Source organism: Argopecten irradians, chromosome 10 (assembly GCF_041381155.1).
Source record: "Argopecten irradians isolate NY chromosome 10, Ai_NY, whole genome shotgun sequence".
NCBI lineage: Eukaryota > Metazoa > Mollusca > Bivalvia > Pectinida > Pectinidae > Argopecten > Argopecten irradians.
Genome location: NC_091143.1, coordinates 18,271,808 through 18,289,517, shown reverse-complemented (window position 1 = coordinate 18,289,517; position 17,710 = coordinate 18,271,808). Strand labels below are relative to the sequence as shown.

General features: G+C 35.4%; 1 protein-coding gene across 1 annotated transcript in view; it reads left to right on the top strand.

Moving 5' to 3' along the window:
- The window catches only part of LOC138333308 (rRNA N6-adenosine-methyltransferase ZCCHC4-like), a 31,469-nt gene that overhangs the window by 8,589 nt on the left and 5,170 nt on the right, over positions 1-17,710 (top strand). Inside the window, exons 3-10 of the mRNA XM_069281602.1 lie at positions 1,943-2,126; positions 4,155-4,246; positions 6,227-6,299; positions 6,844-7,060; positions 9,089-9,189; positions 10,187-10,305; positions 15,172-15,247; positions 17,050-17,173. Of these exons, the coding sequence (XP_069137703.1) occupies positions 1,943-2,126; positions 4,155-4,246; positions 6,227-6,299; positions 6,844-7,060; positions 9,089-9,189; positions 10,187-10,305; positions 15,172-15,247; positions 17,050-17,173 (986 nt within the window). The remainder of the gene's footprint in view (positions 1-1,942; positions 2,127-4,154; positions 4,247-6,226; positions 6,300-6,843; positions 7,061-9,088; positions 9,190-10,186; positions 10,306-15,171; positions 15,248-17,049; positions 17,174-17,710) is intronic.

Here is a 17,710-nt window from a genome sequence, read left to right as displayed (position 1 = left end):
GATGGCGATATGGATCTAAGCGTAGATTATATAATCACATGGCTCCCAAGGATGTAATACCGTCAAGTCAGACGACATATCAAACACATTGAGCTACTTGAAAATCGGTGTTTTGCCAACTTCGGCAAAATAAAGTGTGTAAGCGTGCGTCAGCTTCGCCTCGCTGCACAATAACGGTCACCGAGTTCACACATGTGGCCGTGTACAAATTCTTTGTTATTACGCTATATATTAACTTTTAGCAAAATTGAATATATATTTATTTAAAATTCTGATCTGATCTCTGAAATTTACTTTGTTTGTCATGTTTATTTTACACTAAAATATTGAACTTTTTTGTCGTTGCGGATGAATAATTCTACCTTACGTGAAGCGTCACCATTCGCTGTTCAAATGAGTAAGCTCCTCCCACTTTTGACCGACTTTTATTGAATAATTACGTCACTTTCAAATGACGATTTTATTGCATAAAATATAAATAAAAAGTCGTGTGAGTGTAAATATAGGGATTGGATTTCGTTTTTATGTTAACCATACTTGTATGGAGCAATTCCTCTAAGAATATATTCAATATGGGGCGCTAACGCCCCATAGAATATATTCTTAGAGGAATTGCTCCATACAAGCATGGTTAACATAAAAACGAAATCCAATCCCTATATATGAGGTGCATTAAAGATGCTCCACCGCCGACAGAGCATAAATGATGTTAATCATTTGAACAATAATTGGTGTTTAATCGTGTATATATATGTCTAATTAACACAAAAAATAATATAAAATAATTTATTTCGGCTTTGGTGCATGCGCAATCAGTACTTTATTCCATACAGGATATAGTGTCACGGAATTTTTTCGGGATGCAATTAATTATTTTTCATATTTTTAACTTGTAGTAAAAATTATAAGCTCAAACTTTTCAATGGTGGGAATGGTGTAAAGTAAGTAACTTTTGTAACTGGAGAAAAAATACTAAATCGTCTACTCCTGTTTTTTATAGTGAAAAAATACCATTTGTCAGCGGTGGAGCATCTTCAAATAAGAATGAAAAATTTTGAAAAGTTCTTTAACAATAAGAATAATAACAATAACAATGGTTTATTTACACAAAAAGGCCTCCAGCCCAAAGTAGCACTTAACAATAAATTGACATCAATATAAACAAATGTAAATAAGGAATGTTTATTATATATAGACATCTAGTTTGGTCTATGAACCATAATATTATGTATATAACATGATTTCTGACCTCACTTCATTTGCCTTTTTAATAAAGATTGCAATATTTTTTGTGTATTGAGATAATTAGACCTTAGGAGTCTAGCTAGCTTATCCATTGTAGGATGTGTGAAGCATCATCTAGGTAAAAAGTAAGATTTTAGAAGGAAATGGAACTCATCCTCCACCTTGTTGTAATTGCAAATTTGACATTTTGATATCGTTGTAAGGGATGTTTGTTTTACATCTAACCTCTAGCCTGTGTGTGGAGCACCAGTAGTTAAGAAAAGCAAATCTGAATGTAAACGATGTCATTTAGAAATGGCTCTGCAGTAAGACTAGACTTGATTTTGTGTAAAACACACACTTTGTAAGCTGTTAATATACTCTGACCACTTCTGTTGGTTAATATCACAGAGGCGTTGTTTAAATACCTTCATAAATACAGTAAGTTTTTTATCTCTCATGCCTTGAAATGGCTAGACGTCCTCAGAACCATTGTTTAAAAGATTAGGACTCGTTTAACTTCAGTAGACCATGTTGATTTACCATGTTGGGGCAAATTACATGCATTTTGAAGCACTGTTTCGGGAGTCGATTATCCTCCATGTAATTGAAAAGTTCTTTGGAAATCATTGAAACGTCATTGAACAGCTTTCCTATATTGAGATGTTTTACAGATATTTCTGGTTTCTATTATTATTGTGCATATGCATTTTTTCAGGTTTTCTAAATTCAAAGATCTATGCAGCTCCAATCGTCAATTCTGTCAGACATGTGGGCTGTTCTTGTTGCCAGGGGAACTAGAAGGTCACAAAGATCACAGAATCAAGTCTCCAATTACAGAAGAGATGATGGAGAGACCTACCCGATTATTTTCACCTTTAGACAATAATAAAACATTTGCGGTAAGTGGAGATAGGTTGAAATAAGGGGACTTAAAGTAAAACTTGAGTTGAAATAAGGGGACTTAAAGTAAAACTTAAATATAACTTGGCTAGAGCTAATCTTCATGTAGCAGAATATAACTCGGCTAGAGCTAATCTTCATGTATCAAAATATAACTCGGCTAGAGCTAATCTTCATGTAGCAGAATATAACTCGGCTAGAGCTAATCTTCATGTAGCAGAATAGAACTCGGCTAGAGCTAATCTTCATGTAGCAGAATATAACTCGGCTAGAGCTAATCTTCATGTATCAAAATATAACTCGGCTAGAGCTAATCTTCATGTAGCAGAATATAACTCGGCTAGAGCTAATCTTCATGTATCAGAATATAACTCGGCTAGAGCTAATCTTCATGTAGCAGAATATAACTCGGCTAGAGCTAATCTTCATGTATCAGAATATAACTCGGCTAGAGCTAATCTTCATGTAGCAGAATATAACTCGGCTAGAGCTAATCTTCATGTATCAGAATATAACTCGGCTAGAGCTAATCTTCATGTAGCAGAATATAACTCGGCTAGAGCTAATCTTCATGTAGCAGAATAGAACTCGGCTAGAGCTAATCTTCATGTAGCAGAATAGAACTGGGCTAGAGCTAATCTTCATGTAGCAGAATAGAACTCGGCTAGAGCTAATCTTCATGTAGCAGAATATAACTCGGCTAGAGCTAATCTTCATGTAGCAGAATATAACTCGGCTAGAGCTAATCTTCATGTAGCAGAATAGAACTCGGCTAGAGCTAATCTTCATGTAGCAGAATATAACTCGGCTAGAGCTAATCTTCATGTAGCAGAATAAAACCATTCCCCTACTGCAGCACTACAATTTTAGTAATTATTCTGTCTTTAGATATTACAGAGTTATCTCCCTTGTGGATATGACAATGAAAATGATTTTATTCTCATAAACGTAAAGTATGAAAAGTATAAAGTAGAGAATTACATGCAGACAGGACATACATATAAACATAGACATTTCATAAACAAGGGAAATACTTAAATGGAATTGAGCCGAATATCTATCTGTTTGATCAATAGGTTGTCTACAACAGAATTGAAAAGAGCATTGAATTTAAAAGTGCTGGGTCTTTCGTATTAGTATCGAGATAGCAATTTCTTTCTGCTAATTAATATTTGACTGTCACTACAATTGAATAAATAATGAAATTCATCTCCAATAGTCGTGGAGGGAGATACATTTCTAATATTAGGTCGTGTTTATAAATTCTGCAGTTGGTCCCTTTTGATGAGTTAAAAACATCACTTTTCCAATTATATACAAATAAGTTTTTAAGTGTATGGAAAAAGGTACTTTTCAACCATTGTGCACTAGCAAATTGTTGCATCAAAAATACTTTTTATATAATTCGACCATAGTGTATTACAGTTTCTGGATATCTGAAACAGTTTGTCACTCTTATTATTATTGTCTGATAGTACTAATTTGGCCCAGTAGCTAACCATGCACGCTTTTATATTTAGATTTAATGGAAATCTTCCAAATTCTCCATATGCATTTGTACCATAAAGTTGGGTGTGGAGTTTTTCAATATAAGAATATGTTTGCAAAATTTAAGATGGAGACGTTTTATATTTTTAATGTTAAAAAATTCTCAGACCTCACAGCCATATGAAATAATTTTGATGTCATTATTTTATTGGCAAAACTAACATTGTTTCTCTGAATAGTATGAAGTAACGCTCGTAAACACACATGGAATCACAATCAACACCTACCTGCAAGATAGATAATTTTGTAATATGCAAATACAGAATAACCATTTTTATGACAAATCTTATGTGTAAGTTTTTGTGTATAGCAAATTCATTCTTGCATCTGTTCATTTCATTTTCTTTGTGATTTTACTCTCAAATAGCAGATTGCCAATCATACATAACTATCTGAACGTTTTTAGGAAAGAGAAAGCTTGATGATGTGGCTGATACTTGTGTTACAAACTATAGTAGTATCTTTTTTGTTCTTTACAGCAATACCTGTTTTCAGCCTCTGCTGTTGATTTTACTATCAGAACCCTTGAGGATTTATCTTTTACTCATATCATTTGTGTAGGGGCACCAAGGTAAGTAAGCATTCACTTAACATATGATATTTCAGTATGGAAATAAATCTATCATATTTAAATAAACACATACAAATATATGATTACCAGTTCTTGTTTTTTTTTTTTATTTTAAAGATGCTCCACTGCCGACAGAGCATAAATGATATTCATCATTCGAACAATAATTTGTGTTTAATTGTGTATATATATGCCTAATTAACATAAAAAATAATATAAAATAATTTATTTCGCCTTTGGTGCATGCGCAATCAGTACTTCATTTCATATAGAATATAGTGCCACGGAATTTTTTCTGGATGCAATTAATTATTTTGCATATTTTTAACTTGAAGTAAAATTACCAGAAGCTCAAACTTTTCAATGGTGGTAATGGTGTCAAGTAAGTAACTTTTGTAACAGATGAAAAATACTAAATCGTCTGCTCCTGTTTTTGATAGTGAAAAAATACCATTTGTCAGCGATGGAGCATCTTTAAAGGAGGCAATATTGTGAACATTTATATATGATGATTTATAATTTTTCTGCTTGTGTGGAGCTCTCAAGTCAAACATTTATAACAATGTTTTTAAGTCAAAATATATGTTGTAGCTCATATTCAACATGACATTGTATGTTTAAAGCTTTAGTCTGTTATACATTGCACAGTAAGAACTTGTGCAATACAACACAAAGGGGGGGGTGTGTGTGTGTGTCTTTTTTTTGGCAGTTTAGACAGGTTGTTCAAAAGTCAGGCATTGTTGTTTGATCTTGACAGGTATTGAGAAAAGTTAGGTGTCACATTAGACAGGTAACACTATATATCTATTTTATTTTATTGTCGTGTCGGTCTAACCGTTGACAAAATCAATGATGTAATACCTCGGTATGTTGAGCGACAGTATTATCAACTGGTCGAGTGGTTCTGTCAATTGTCTGGAGGGGCGGAGTTTAGATAGCCTACCCGACGTCAGGCGATAGAGCGAGTGGGCGGAGTTTATCTGACAATGTTCTAGAGTTTGAAAGGCAATATGACTGCGCCTGGTAAAAAAACGTGTGTGGAAGATCTTATGCTAACGGGGTACTGACGGACGGTAAACTTCGTAGTGAATTACTTGATCTTCATTATAAACTAAAGGATTATCTTTTTCATGACATTAGTAAAAAAAACAACTGATGTTACGTACGAGAGGAGGTTGTCACAAGATTATAAAGAATGTGACTGCACGTGGGACATTTAACCCAGCTACCTGTTTATCGGAACCCAAGCAAAATTTCCAACGAAGTCTTAAGTTTATAGAATAAATAAAATCCGTAGTGAATTAAAAGTACTTTGATATTTAAGAAGTTGATTGATAAAGAAACAAACAGAGGTAAACTTACCGCGAGGCGGGCCTCACGGCAGCCATTACGTTGTTCTCGAAGTAGCCTAACAGGTTAGCTAACGTTTGTGACGCACATTCCCTACCGTGAATTATGCTAGCGATGACGCAAAAAGTTATCCAGTCTATCCCGGCTGAAACACGGACAGCAGCTCTTGAAAACCGCGTTATCGCATTTAATGCCAGAGATTTCTTTGAAGAAACGTCTGTTGTAAAAACTGCAGGTAGGCCTAATAGAAAGTATGGACACATCCTGCAGTTCTTTTGGATAGGGTAATACCCGATGAGTTCAGGATAGATCTAGTTCTTATGAGTACGGTAATACCCGATGAGTTCAGGATAGATCTATCACACGAGGGTCACACATATCACACTATATAAGCCACGCCCACCAACCAATCAACTCGCGTTTAGCATTATATTGTAACCCAGTATGCAATAGTATTGTGCAAGTTGCGCGGCGAGTACATCACTGTCATCGTCAACGGTTAGACCGACACGACAGTAAGAAATGTATACATTTGTATGTATATCAATGTTTAATGTGTCAACTAAATTTAAGACATCTCTTAAGTGTCTTGTGCTTCTATTGAAAGAATTTGTTTACTTGTTATTTCAGAATTTTTGAAGCTATAGAGTTAAAGAAAGATTCTACTGTTAAAGGGTTGCTCCTGGATCTGGATCACAGATATGTATGTTATCATTTACTCAATGTCTTATTTTCCATGGAGAAGTGGTGTAGCTGTCAGACAGTCTACCATTAAACATTTGAGACTTAAATTAGCCAATCAATGAAGATTCTGTGAAAAGTTGTTTAAAGGACATGTCAGGATTAAGTGGTGATGAAACTCTGAATTCCCAGTGAGAAATTATCTACCAATAGCTTATACCTGACACCTGCTCCATATGAAAAGTTGCTTCATTTTTGTTTGGCTGGGCAAACACTTAGGTCTATTAAGATTGTTTCATGCTCCTGGAGCCTTTTAAGGACATGACAGGATTTGGTGGCGTAGGAAAACCTGAGATCCCTGAGAAAAATCATTTACGGTACCTATGGCTAATGTTTTCCACCTACTTCAGATCTAGTCTTCAAGATTACTGCCAAATTAGCAGAATAGAAAGTCTAGTCTGATGCCTGACCCACTTTTCTACTTGAACTCTTCCATCAAATTAATCTTATTGTGCTCAGTCTCACCAGCGATCCAAACTTACCAAGTTAACCTTTCTTTACTTCAGCAACAGATATATCCACCTGATAAGTTTTGTCGCTACAACATGTTCAACCACCATTTCTTTGATGGTCACACAAGTGAGGAAGTCTTTAAACAGTTTATGTCGGAAGAGGAGGGCAAGCGCATTGCCATGGTGATGGACCCTCCGTTTGGTGGTATGGTGGAGGCACTCGCAGCAACTTATAACAAAATCAGTCAGCAGTGGAGAACACTTTCAGGCAGTAAGGAAAATATATATAGGGTCTTCAATGAGTTTTCATTTCATATGAGACTATGAAATGGGTCTAAGAAACTTTCATTTTTGCATACCTTTGTGAGTTTTATAAAATCTCATGAAATTTACACAAAGACATTTTATCACATTACTACAAGAACCTATATTTTCAAGACATTTGACGTAAAAATGTGTTTCAAAATTCAGCAGAAGCCGCCATATTATCACGACGTCCTCAAATCCAGACATCAAGACATTAGTGATGTCATGTCATGACGTTACAATAAATTTCCAGCACTTCAGATTATATTACACTAGTAACATATGCAAAAATATTACACGGGGGGAAATCACTGTATGTCGGGTGGATTTTATAATGAAACAGTATACTGTACATTATTTAAGCAATAAACTGTTACCAGATTGGACATACAGTTGATATGAAGCCCATCCGTCTGAAAGATAAATATTCATGGCGCCCTAACGGGCGCCATTCTATTTATCTTCCTTCCGGATGGGCTTCATATCAACTGTATGTCTAATCTGGTAACAGTTTATTACTTATATTTCCATTACGATCATTCGAATTCAAAACTACACACGTATATCCTTTAAATTTCCCGCTTGCGCTAGTGTTGACGTCACCAAGTTCAATAGACGGAACAGCAATATCATCAACTTCTGAATAGTGTTCAACACAAAACGGTTTGAAACAAGCGAACAAATGAAAATTATGCGATGACGTTTTTTTAATACAAGTGATTTTGTCAACACGATAATACTATTAGATTTCATAGACAACTAGTGGTGCGCGGTATTATCGGTATACCGATATATCCAGGTTCAATTTGAAAACGATACGTATCGCGGTACGATTTAGTCGTATCGGTTCACTCGGAATCATTCGGGGATTTTCCGTATATTTCCGTGAAATTTTCGTTTTTCACAGGACATATTTTTAAAATGACCATTTTTATAAAAATTAAAACTAAAATATATGTTTTAACAACATTTCAGCCAACTGTATAGGTTTAAATGGATTTTTGGGATGTTATTATACGTAGATTACGATCGATCTTGTGCTTAGTAACATTTCAAAATGGCGGCCTTCATAGGCAAGGATGATAACCTCGTAAAAAATCCCGAAGCAAAAGCGGCTGTATGACAGCATTTTGGTCTTATAGTACATAAAGGGGAACTAAATAGCGAGGAAAACATCGCTAGTGTCGTTTGTGTAGGGCAATCGTTAAATGTAGTGGCGGGACAACGAACCTGACGACTCACTTGCAGCTAGCGTCCCGTCAGGTAGTAAGTGTGTGCAAAACATCGAGCGGAAGTAACACAGACATTATCTCGCATTTTACAGATAGAAACAAGAATAAAAGTGATAAATTGACAAATTTATTCCATACTCTTTTGAGGTGATTGACAGAAAAAACCATGCAATTCTTATTGTACAAAATAATACCAAAATATCATGATACGTATCATAATACATTTATGATGTATCGTGATATATCGCGATACAAAATTTTTCGCGATACCCATCCCTATAGACAACACAACTTTAAAACCACTTTTGAAATTATTTGACCGTTATGTATAGGCGCAAGTATACATTGAATACATTGTCAGTGACGCGGCGGAAACGTTAGATATTCATACGCTTGACCAGATTGGAGTTCATAGCCAGATATTGCCCATCTGGTTTAACATAGATTAAACGGGAAACTGAAAGTAGAATGGAAATATACATATGTGGCCAAGTTTTTTTTAAAATTGTATTAGGCCAAATTTTGTGGCAAACCTTTCTGTAAACCATCAGATTCTACGACTAAGTCTTCTAGCCTTAATTTGTTGTCAATTGAAAGTATTTCTACGCAGAGTTTATAATATTTACAATGACTACCGGGTAATTAATTCGCTGGCAAATTTTTTTGTCCACATTGATATCATGCAAAATTGTGAAATTATCATCTTCATGAAAATTGACCTACTACACAGTATAATGATGCCTATGTGTATCTTTCTACAGAAACCAACACTACTGATCTGCCAATTTTGTGGTTTTTCCCGTACTTTATGGAGAAGAGGATTAAAGAATGTCTCCCTAACACACAAATGTTAGACTATAAGGTAAATCAATGGGACTAAGCCAAGTACCACGTAATACCCAATATCGTTTGTGTGGGACTAGTATCTCCCTGGTGATGAAGCCTAACTCTTTCTTATCTTCCCGCTGAAATGACGTTAGCACAGGATATCATGTTTTGGCATCATTCCATCACCAATAGAAACAATAGTCCCTCATAAACGTTATCAGGTATCGCTTAGTATGTGAATTAGTCCCATTTTTAGAACTTTTTAATTTTGAATTTCTCCAGGAGTCTCCCAGAATTTCCTACCACTCCACGGAATCTCCAACACTTGGTAAATCTCATGGAATCTTCTGTTTCTAACAGATTATCACTAGTGACCAAGTGTCTGGATAAAACTATCAAGATTCTGACTGGAGTTCAGTCTCAGTTTCAAAACTTGGTTTCTCTGCTACACACTCACCTTTCACAGCTACAAACTTTTCTTTTGTTTCTCTTTGAATTTTGATGTATACAGGTACTCCTTTAATCGTTTGTCATTTTTTAAATTGAATCCTGAGTATACATATGTATATAATGTAAATTCTAGGTCTATATATATGTTGAACCCTGTTGAAACCTGTGTTGATAATATGAGGTGGTGACCAAGTGGTTAAGCTTCCTAAAATTATAATAAAAGTTCTCCAGGTCAAGGTTATGCAATAGGGGCAGTTTCCATGTACAGATTGTAGGGTAGTGGTACTTTCTGTTGGTAGTCTTAACCATCTCTCACAGCAAAAATCTGTCTGTATATGACCCATGGTGCTAAATGATGTTTAACAGAAATATAACTCAAGCAGTTATTGTTGTTTAGTTAAAATATGTGTAACACATTTAAATATGAAATGCTTTAAAAAGAAATTAAAAAAAAGAATAGATGATTCGTCCGTAGATCACTATTATGGTTGAAAGTAGAGTAATAATGTAATAATACATATATTTATGTTTTCCATTCATACAATAGTCCTATTTTACGTCTTTAACTGTCTGGTTTGAAGGTGGATTACGATAACCATATGTTGTTCCGCGGAGATGTAAAGAAGCAGGGCTCCCCTGTAAGGATATTCACAAATTTATCTCCCGAGTCTGTGGTACTACCTTCTTCAGAAGGTTACTGGTAAGTCTAGTAATTTATCTCCTGAGTCTGTCGTACTACCTTTTTCAGAAGGTTACTGGTAAGTCTAGTAATTTATCTCCTGAGTCTGTCGTACTACCTACTTCAGAAGGTTACTTGTAAGTCTAGTAATTTATCTCCTGAGTCTGTCGTACTACCTTTTTCAGAAGGTTACTGGTAAGTTAGTAATTTATCTCCTGAGTCTGTCGTACTACCTACTTCAGAAGGTTACTGGTAAGTCTAGTAATTCATCTCCTGAGTCTGTGGTACTACCTACTCAGAAGGTTACTGGTAAGTCTAATAATTTATCTCCTGAGTCTGTCGTACTACCTTCTTCAGATGTTACTGGTAAGTCTAATAATTGATCTCCCAAGTCTGTCATACTACCTACTTCAGAAGGTTACTGGTAAGTCTAGTAATTTATCTCCTGAGTCTGTCGTACTACCTACTTCAGAAGGTTACTGGTAAGTCTAGTAATTTATCTCCCGAGTCTGTGGTACTACCTACTTCAGAAGGTTACTGGTAAGTCTAATAATTGATCTCCCAAGTCTGTCGTACTACCTACTTCAGAAGGTTACTGGTAAGTCTAATAATTTATCTCCTGAGTCTGTCGTACTACCTTCTTCAGATGTTACTGGTAAGTCTAATAATTGATCTCCCAAGTCTGTCATACTACCTACTTCAGAAGGTTACTGGTAAGTCTAATAATTGATCTCCTGAGTCTGTCGTACTACCCTTTTTCAGAAGGTTACTGGTAAGTCTAGTAATTTATCTCCTGAGTCTGTCGTACTACCTACTTCAGATGTTACTGGTAAGTCTAATTAATTTATCTCCCGAGTCTGATGTACTAACCTTTTCAGAAGGTTACTGTAAGTCTAGTAATTTATCTCCTGAGTCTGTCGTACTAACCTACTTCAGAAGGTTACTGGTAAGTCTAATAATTTATCTCCTGAGTCTGTCGTACTACCTTCTTCAGATGTTACTGGTAAGTCTAATAATTGATCTCCCAAGTCTGTCATACTACCTACTTCAGAAGGTTACTGGTAAGTCTAATAATTGATCTCCCAAGTCTGTCGTACTACCTAGGTACATCAGAAGGTTACTGGTAAGTCTAGTAATTTATCTCCCAAGTCTGTCGTACTACCTACTTCAGAAGGTTACTGGTAAGTCTAGTAATTTATCTCCTGAGTCTGTCGTACTACCTACATCAGAAGGTTACTGGTAAGTCTAGTAATTTATCTCCTGAGTCTGTCGTACTACCTACTTCAGAAGGTTACTGGTAAGTCTAGTAATTTATCTCCTGAGTCTGTCGTACTACCTACTTCAGATCGGTTACTGGTAAGTCTAGTAATTGATACTCCCTGAGTCATCGTATACTACCTACTTCAGAAGGTTACTGGTAAGTTCTAGTAATTTATCTCCTGAGTCTGTCGTACTACCTACTTCAGAAGGTTACTGGTAAGTCTAATAATTTATCTCCTGAGTCAGTCGTACTACCTACATCAGAAGGTTACTGGTAAGTCTACGTAATTGTAATTGATCTCCTAGTCAATCGTACTACCTACTTCAGAAGGTTACTGGTAAGTCTACTCCTGAGTCTGTCGTACTAGTACTTCAGATGTAATTGATTCGTAATCTACTACATCAGAAGGTCCAGTAATTGTAAGTCCTACCTACTTCAGAAGGTTACTAAGTCAGTAATTGATTTCCTAAGTCTCTACCTACTTCAGAAGGTTACTGGTAAGTCTAGTAATTTATCTCCTGAGTCTGTCGTACTACCTACATCAGAAGGTTACTGGTAAGTCTAGATAATTGATTTCCTAAGTCCATTGTACTACCTACTTCAGAAGGTTACTGTAAGTCTACTCCCAAGTCCGTACTACCTTTCAGAAGGTTACTGGTAAGTCTAGTAATTGATCTCCTAAGTCCATCGTACTACCTACTTCAGAAGGTTACTGGTAAGTCTAGTAATTTATCTCCTGAGTCTGTCGTACTACCTACTTCAGAAGGTTACTGGTAAGTCTAATAATTGATTTCCTAAGTCCATCGTACTACCTACTTCAGAAGGTTACTGGTAAGTCTAATAATTGATTTCCTAAGTCCATCGTACTACCTACTTCAGAAGGTTACTGGTAAGTCTAGTAATTTATCTCCTGAGTCTGTCGTACTACCTACATCAGAAGGTTACTGGTAAGTCTAATAATTGATTTCCTAAGTCCATCGTACTACCTACTTCAGAAGGTTACTGGTAAGTCTAGTAATTGATTTCCTAAGTCCATCGTACTACCTACTTCAGAAGGTTACTGGTAAGTCTAGTAATTGATTTCCTAAGTCCATCGTACTACCTACTTCAGAAGGTTACTGGTAAGTCTAGTAATTGATCTCCTGAGTCTGTCGTACTACCTACTTCAGAAGGTTACTGGTAAGTCTAGTAATTGATTTCCTAGTCCATCGTCCAGAGGTTACGGTAAGTCTACCTACTCGTACTAGAAGGTTACTGGTAAGTCTAGTAATTGATTTCCTAAGTCCATCGTACTACCTACTTCAGAAGGTTACTGGTAAGTCTAATAATTGATCTCCCTAAGTCTGTCGTACTACCTACTTCAGAAGGTTACTGGTAAGTTTATATAATTGATCTCCTAGTCTGTCGTACTACCTACTTCAGATTTACTGTAAGTTGAGCAGATGACTCATATTATCAAAGGGTGCAGATACTGAGTAATAAGAAGTCTGACATATTATAAGTGCTGTTGCTATAGTGTACTAGTAATAAGAGAGTTTGAAGTTAGGTACTGTTTATGGGTGTTCTGCCACCACCACTTTTTCACTGCTGTAATTTTACAATTTATCATAAGGTTTCTACTGTACCTAAGCCTGACACTTTTTCACTGCGATGTAATTTGACAATTTATCATAAGGTTCTACTGTACCTAAGCCTGACACTTTTTTCACTGCGATGTAATTTGACAATTTATCATAAGGTTCTACTGTACCTAAGCCTGACACTTTTTCACTGCTTAATTTGACAATTTATCATAAGGTTCTACTGTACCTAAGTCTGACACTTTTTCACTGCGATGTAATTTGACAATTTATCATAAGGTTCTACTGTACCTAAGCCTGACACTTTTTCACTGCGATGTAATTTGACAATTTATCATAAGGTTCTACTGTACCTAAGCCTGACACTTTTTTCACTGAGATGTAATTTGACAATTTATCATAAGGTTCTACTGTACCTAAGTCTGACACTTTTTCACTGTGATGTAATTTGACTATTTATCATAAGGTTCTACTGTACCTAAGTCTGACACTTTTTCACTGTGATGTAATTTGACAATTTATCATAAGGTTCTACTGTACCTAAGCCTGACACTTTTTCACTGCGATGTAATTTGACAATTTATCATAAGGTTCTACTGTACCTAAGCCTGACACTTTTTCACTGCGATGTAATTTGACGATTTATCATAAGGTTCTACTGTACCTAAGCCTGACACTTTTTCACTGCGATGTAATTTGACAATTTATCATAAGGTTCTACTGTACCTAAGCCTGACACTTTTTCACTGCGATGTAATTTGACAATTTATCATAAGGTTCTACTGTACCTAAGCCTGACACTTTTTTCACTGCGATGTAATTTGACGATTTATCGTAAGGTTCTACTGTACCTTAGCCTGACACTTTTTCACTGTGATGTAATTTGACAATTTATCATAAGGTTCTACTGTACCTAAGCCTGACACTTTTTCACTGTGATGTAATTTGACAATTTATCATAAGGTTCTACTGTACCTAAGCCTGACACTTTTTCACTGTGATGTAATTTGACAATTTATCATAAGGTTCTACTGTACCTTAGCCTGACACTTTTTCACTGCGATGTAATTTGACAATTTATCATAAGGTTCTACTGTACCTTAGCCTGACACTTTTTCACTGCGATGTAATTTGACGATTTATCATAAGGTTCTACTGTACCTAAGCCTGACACTTTTTCACTGCGATGTAATTTGACGATTTATCGTAAGGTTCTACTGTACCTAAGCCTGACACTTTTTCACTGTGATGTAATTTGACAATTTATCATAAGGTTCTACTGTACCTAAGACCTGTACATTTATCATAAGGTTCTACTGTACCTAAGCCTGACACTTTTTCACTGCGATGTAATTTGACAATTTATCATAAGGTTCTACTGTACCTAAGCTACACTTTTTCACTGCGATGTAATTTGACAATTTATCATAAGGTTCTACTGTACCTAAGTCTGACACTTTTTCACTGTGATGTAATTTGACAATTTATCATAAGGTTCTACTGTACCTAAGCCTGACACTTTTTCACTGTGATGTAATTTGACTATTTATCATAAGGTTCTACTGTACCTAAGCCTGACACTTTTTCACTGCGATGTAATTTGACAATTTATCATAAGGTTCTACTGTACCTAAGCCTGACACTTTTTCACTGTGATGTAATTTGACAATTTATCATAAGGTTCTACTGTACCTAAGCCTGACACTTTTTCACTGCAATTTATATTTGCGATATCTACTTTCCTTCAGAATATTGCATTAGAAAAATAAAATTGCTCATTTCTTTCTTATTTTTATGCTTGTCGCCATGAAATTGGTGAGGGAGCAAGAAATAGCATATCTGTCCTATCTTGCCCTGCTTCAATATATGAAAGAGTTACAGACAAACTAAAATTAATTAACGACTACAGCCAATGGAAGTGAAAGAAATGAGATAAATATACATATTTGGTGCATGAAGTAAGATATGTGAACTAAGTAAGGTCATAGTACATGTACAATTTATAATGATATTAGAAATTATATATTTTATGTATTTTCTTTGAAGGTTTTGTAAGGTGTGTTCGAGATATTCTGCTAAAGAAAACCTCCACTGTGATGTTTGTGACTGCTGTCCTTCAAAGGTAAATTGGCATCAAGCATCTCCCTGCCAAGAAAATAGGGAAGAGGCTTATACTGGGTACATACTGTATAGTTGTTGAATTTCACTGGTTTAAAATTTCGAAATTTACTATTTGGAACTAATTTGCGAAATCATCTTTTGAAAGTGTTTGAATTTACATGATAGGTTATGATATTGAAACCTTGATTTTGATAACTTTCACAAGGTTTTAAATTTTGAGAATTTGGATGAATCCGCGAATTTAGCGAAATCTTCACGAATATTAGCAACTATACCCATGTCAGTCTCACCCTTCCTTAATAAAATGAGATCTTACAGATATGAAAGAGGGGAGGTATATAGACACATCCTTAATTGGTAGAGTTTCAGGCTAGAGTTTGGAGGTCTCTAGTTCAAACCCCGGTGGTGCTAACTCTTATTATGTGATCCAACACATGGAGGATACTCAGTGCCTCCATAATTTTCCAGGAGAATATATGTTTGCTAAAATTAATTTTAAAACAATTCTTTAAGTTCACTTATATTTTCAAAATACGACAAAACCTGCCAAAGCTACCACCACAGTAAAAAGACTACCTGCTTTAATGATAAGACCACTTTTTCTAGGGTACTAAATGGCCTGCAATTTCAACACAATTCAACCTGTAAATTAAAACCACCTGGCTATAAAATATTTTCGCCTCTGTTGAGTGGTCTGTCATAGTGTTTTCCATTTTTAGGGCGAGCGTATTCTCGCCCTATTGTTTTCCTTGTCAGGTGTGGACATCCGCTATGCGCAGGTTCCAACTGCGCACGTGATACCGGAAGTCACTGTCTTATACCGTTTAATAGATTTCGCCGTGATTTAGTGACACCAACCTTTCAAAAATAAGAGATATCTAGCAGTGATGTTCTTCTGTAAATTAACAACAGTGAAATTAAGCAGTGCTAAACACATTCGTTTTGTGTAAACTTCAAGCGGCGTATCATACAAACTCTTGCATTGGTCACGATATTCTAAGCATCTGATCGACTTTGGAAACGTCCAGAACAATATAATGCGAATAAGGTTTATGTAGTCAATAAAAGAAAGTGACGAAAAGGATAACTTTTAGTACCGGCCAAAGACATTTACAGTGTTACTCAACAGATTATATTTAATTATTTCACATCATCCTAGGTATACATATAAGTTGTACTATCGCTTACTAACCCCAGTGACTATAGACCATATTTGTTACGGTTCTAATAAATATTTATAAAATCTGGACTGGACATGCTGTAGCAGACGACTATTTTGAACAGTGAAACAAGTCTATCGTATCAATATCAATTAGATAACAAATAAACTTCTATGTAACAAAGAACACAATTAACAAAGTTCAAAGTTATTACACATTTACAGTTTTGATAACGTAATTTGAAGAAAATTATTTATTACAATACATAAAGGACATAAACCATCTCCCAAGGATAATGAGCGATAGTGCTACGTACATACATCTGTACATCTGTTGCCGAGGATGATTTCATATAGGCTTGTGAGTATATATGTAAATCTGCAGGTTATTTATAAATTTGGTGTTACAGTTTTGTACATGCAAAATATCTCACCGCAGAAGCCTTATGCATGTAGATGCATGTCGTTCTGGAAATTAAGGTTTACGGAAGTAGTTAGCGAGCACTAAATGTCTAACAGACATATTTCTAGTTAGTTTTGGCACTAGTTAATAAATAACAACATGAGTCCTGAATTCGACAATGTGATACCAATGTGATACATACCTATGTGATACCAGTGTGATTTACATCTGTTTCCTACAGGACGGGAGGACATACAAGCACTGCTTTAAGTGCGACAGATGTGTGAAGCCGTCCAAACAACACTGTGATACATGTAAGATATGCCAGCTGCAGGACCACAGATGTGGCAAGCCTTTGTCCAATGGTTAGTTTTGTCTTTGATATTCAATGTCTTTTATACAGTTTATAATCTATGGAATATAATCAAGCGGTCATTACAATAAGTTACCATGGTATACATATCGTAAACCAACTTTATGTTGTGGCTACATAATTTCACAGGTTCCTTGCCAAAACAGGTTCACAAAGATTAAAATTTGTAGATTTCAAAAATTGAATAGTAATTTCTATCAGTGATGTAGGCATTATTGGTAGAGATAAACTTTTGTTCGATCATGAATTTTGTGAAGATTAATCAATACAAAAATATTTCATTTAGCAGCTGCCACTTAAATATATGACGGCAGTTAAATAATCTATCTAGCGGCTGAAAAATAAAATATTTTTGTTATCCTAAAAAATGTTTTCCAATGTGAGCCTAATACACTTTCGTATGAAATGGTTCCTGAGTAAGATTCTCATATGAATGACTTGTTATGATCCTCTAGACTTGTACATTGTTCTAGTGACACCTCAGTATGGACCTATGGTCTGTTGTTGATTGGATGATAATTCAAATGTT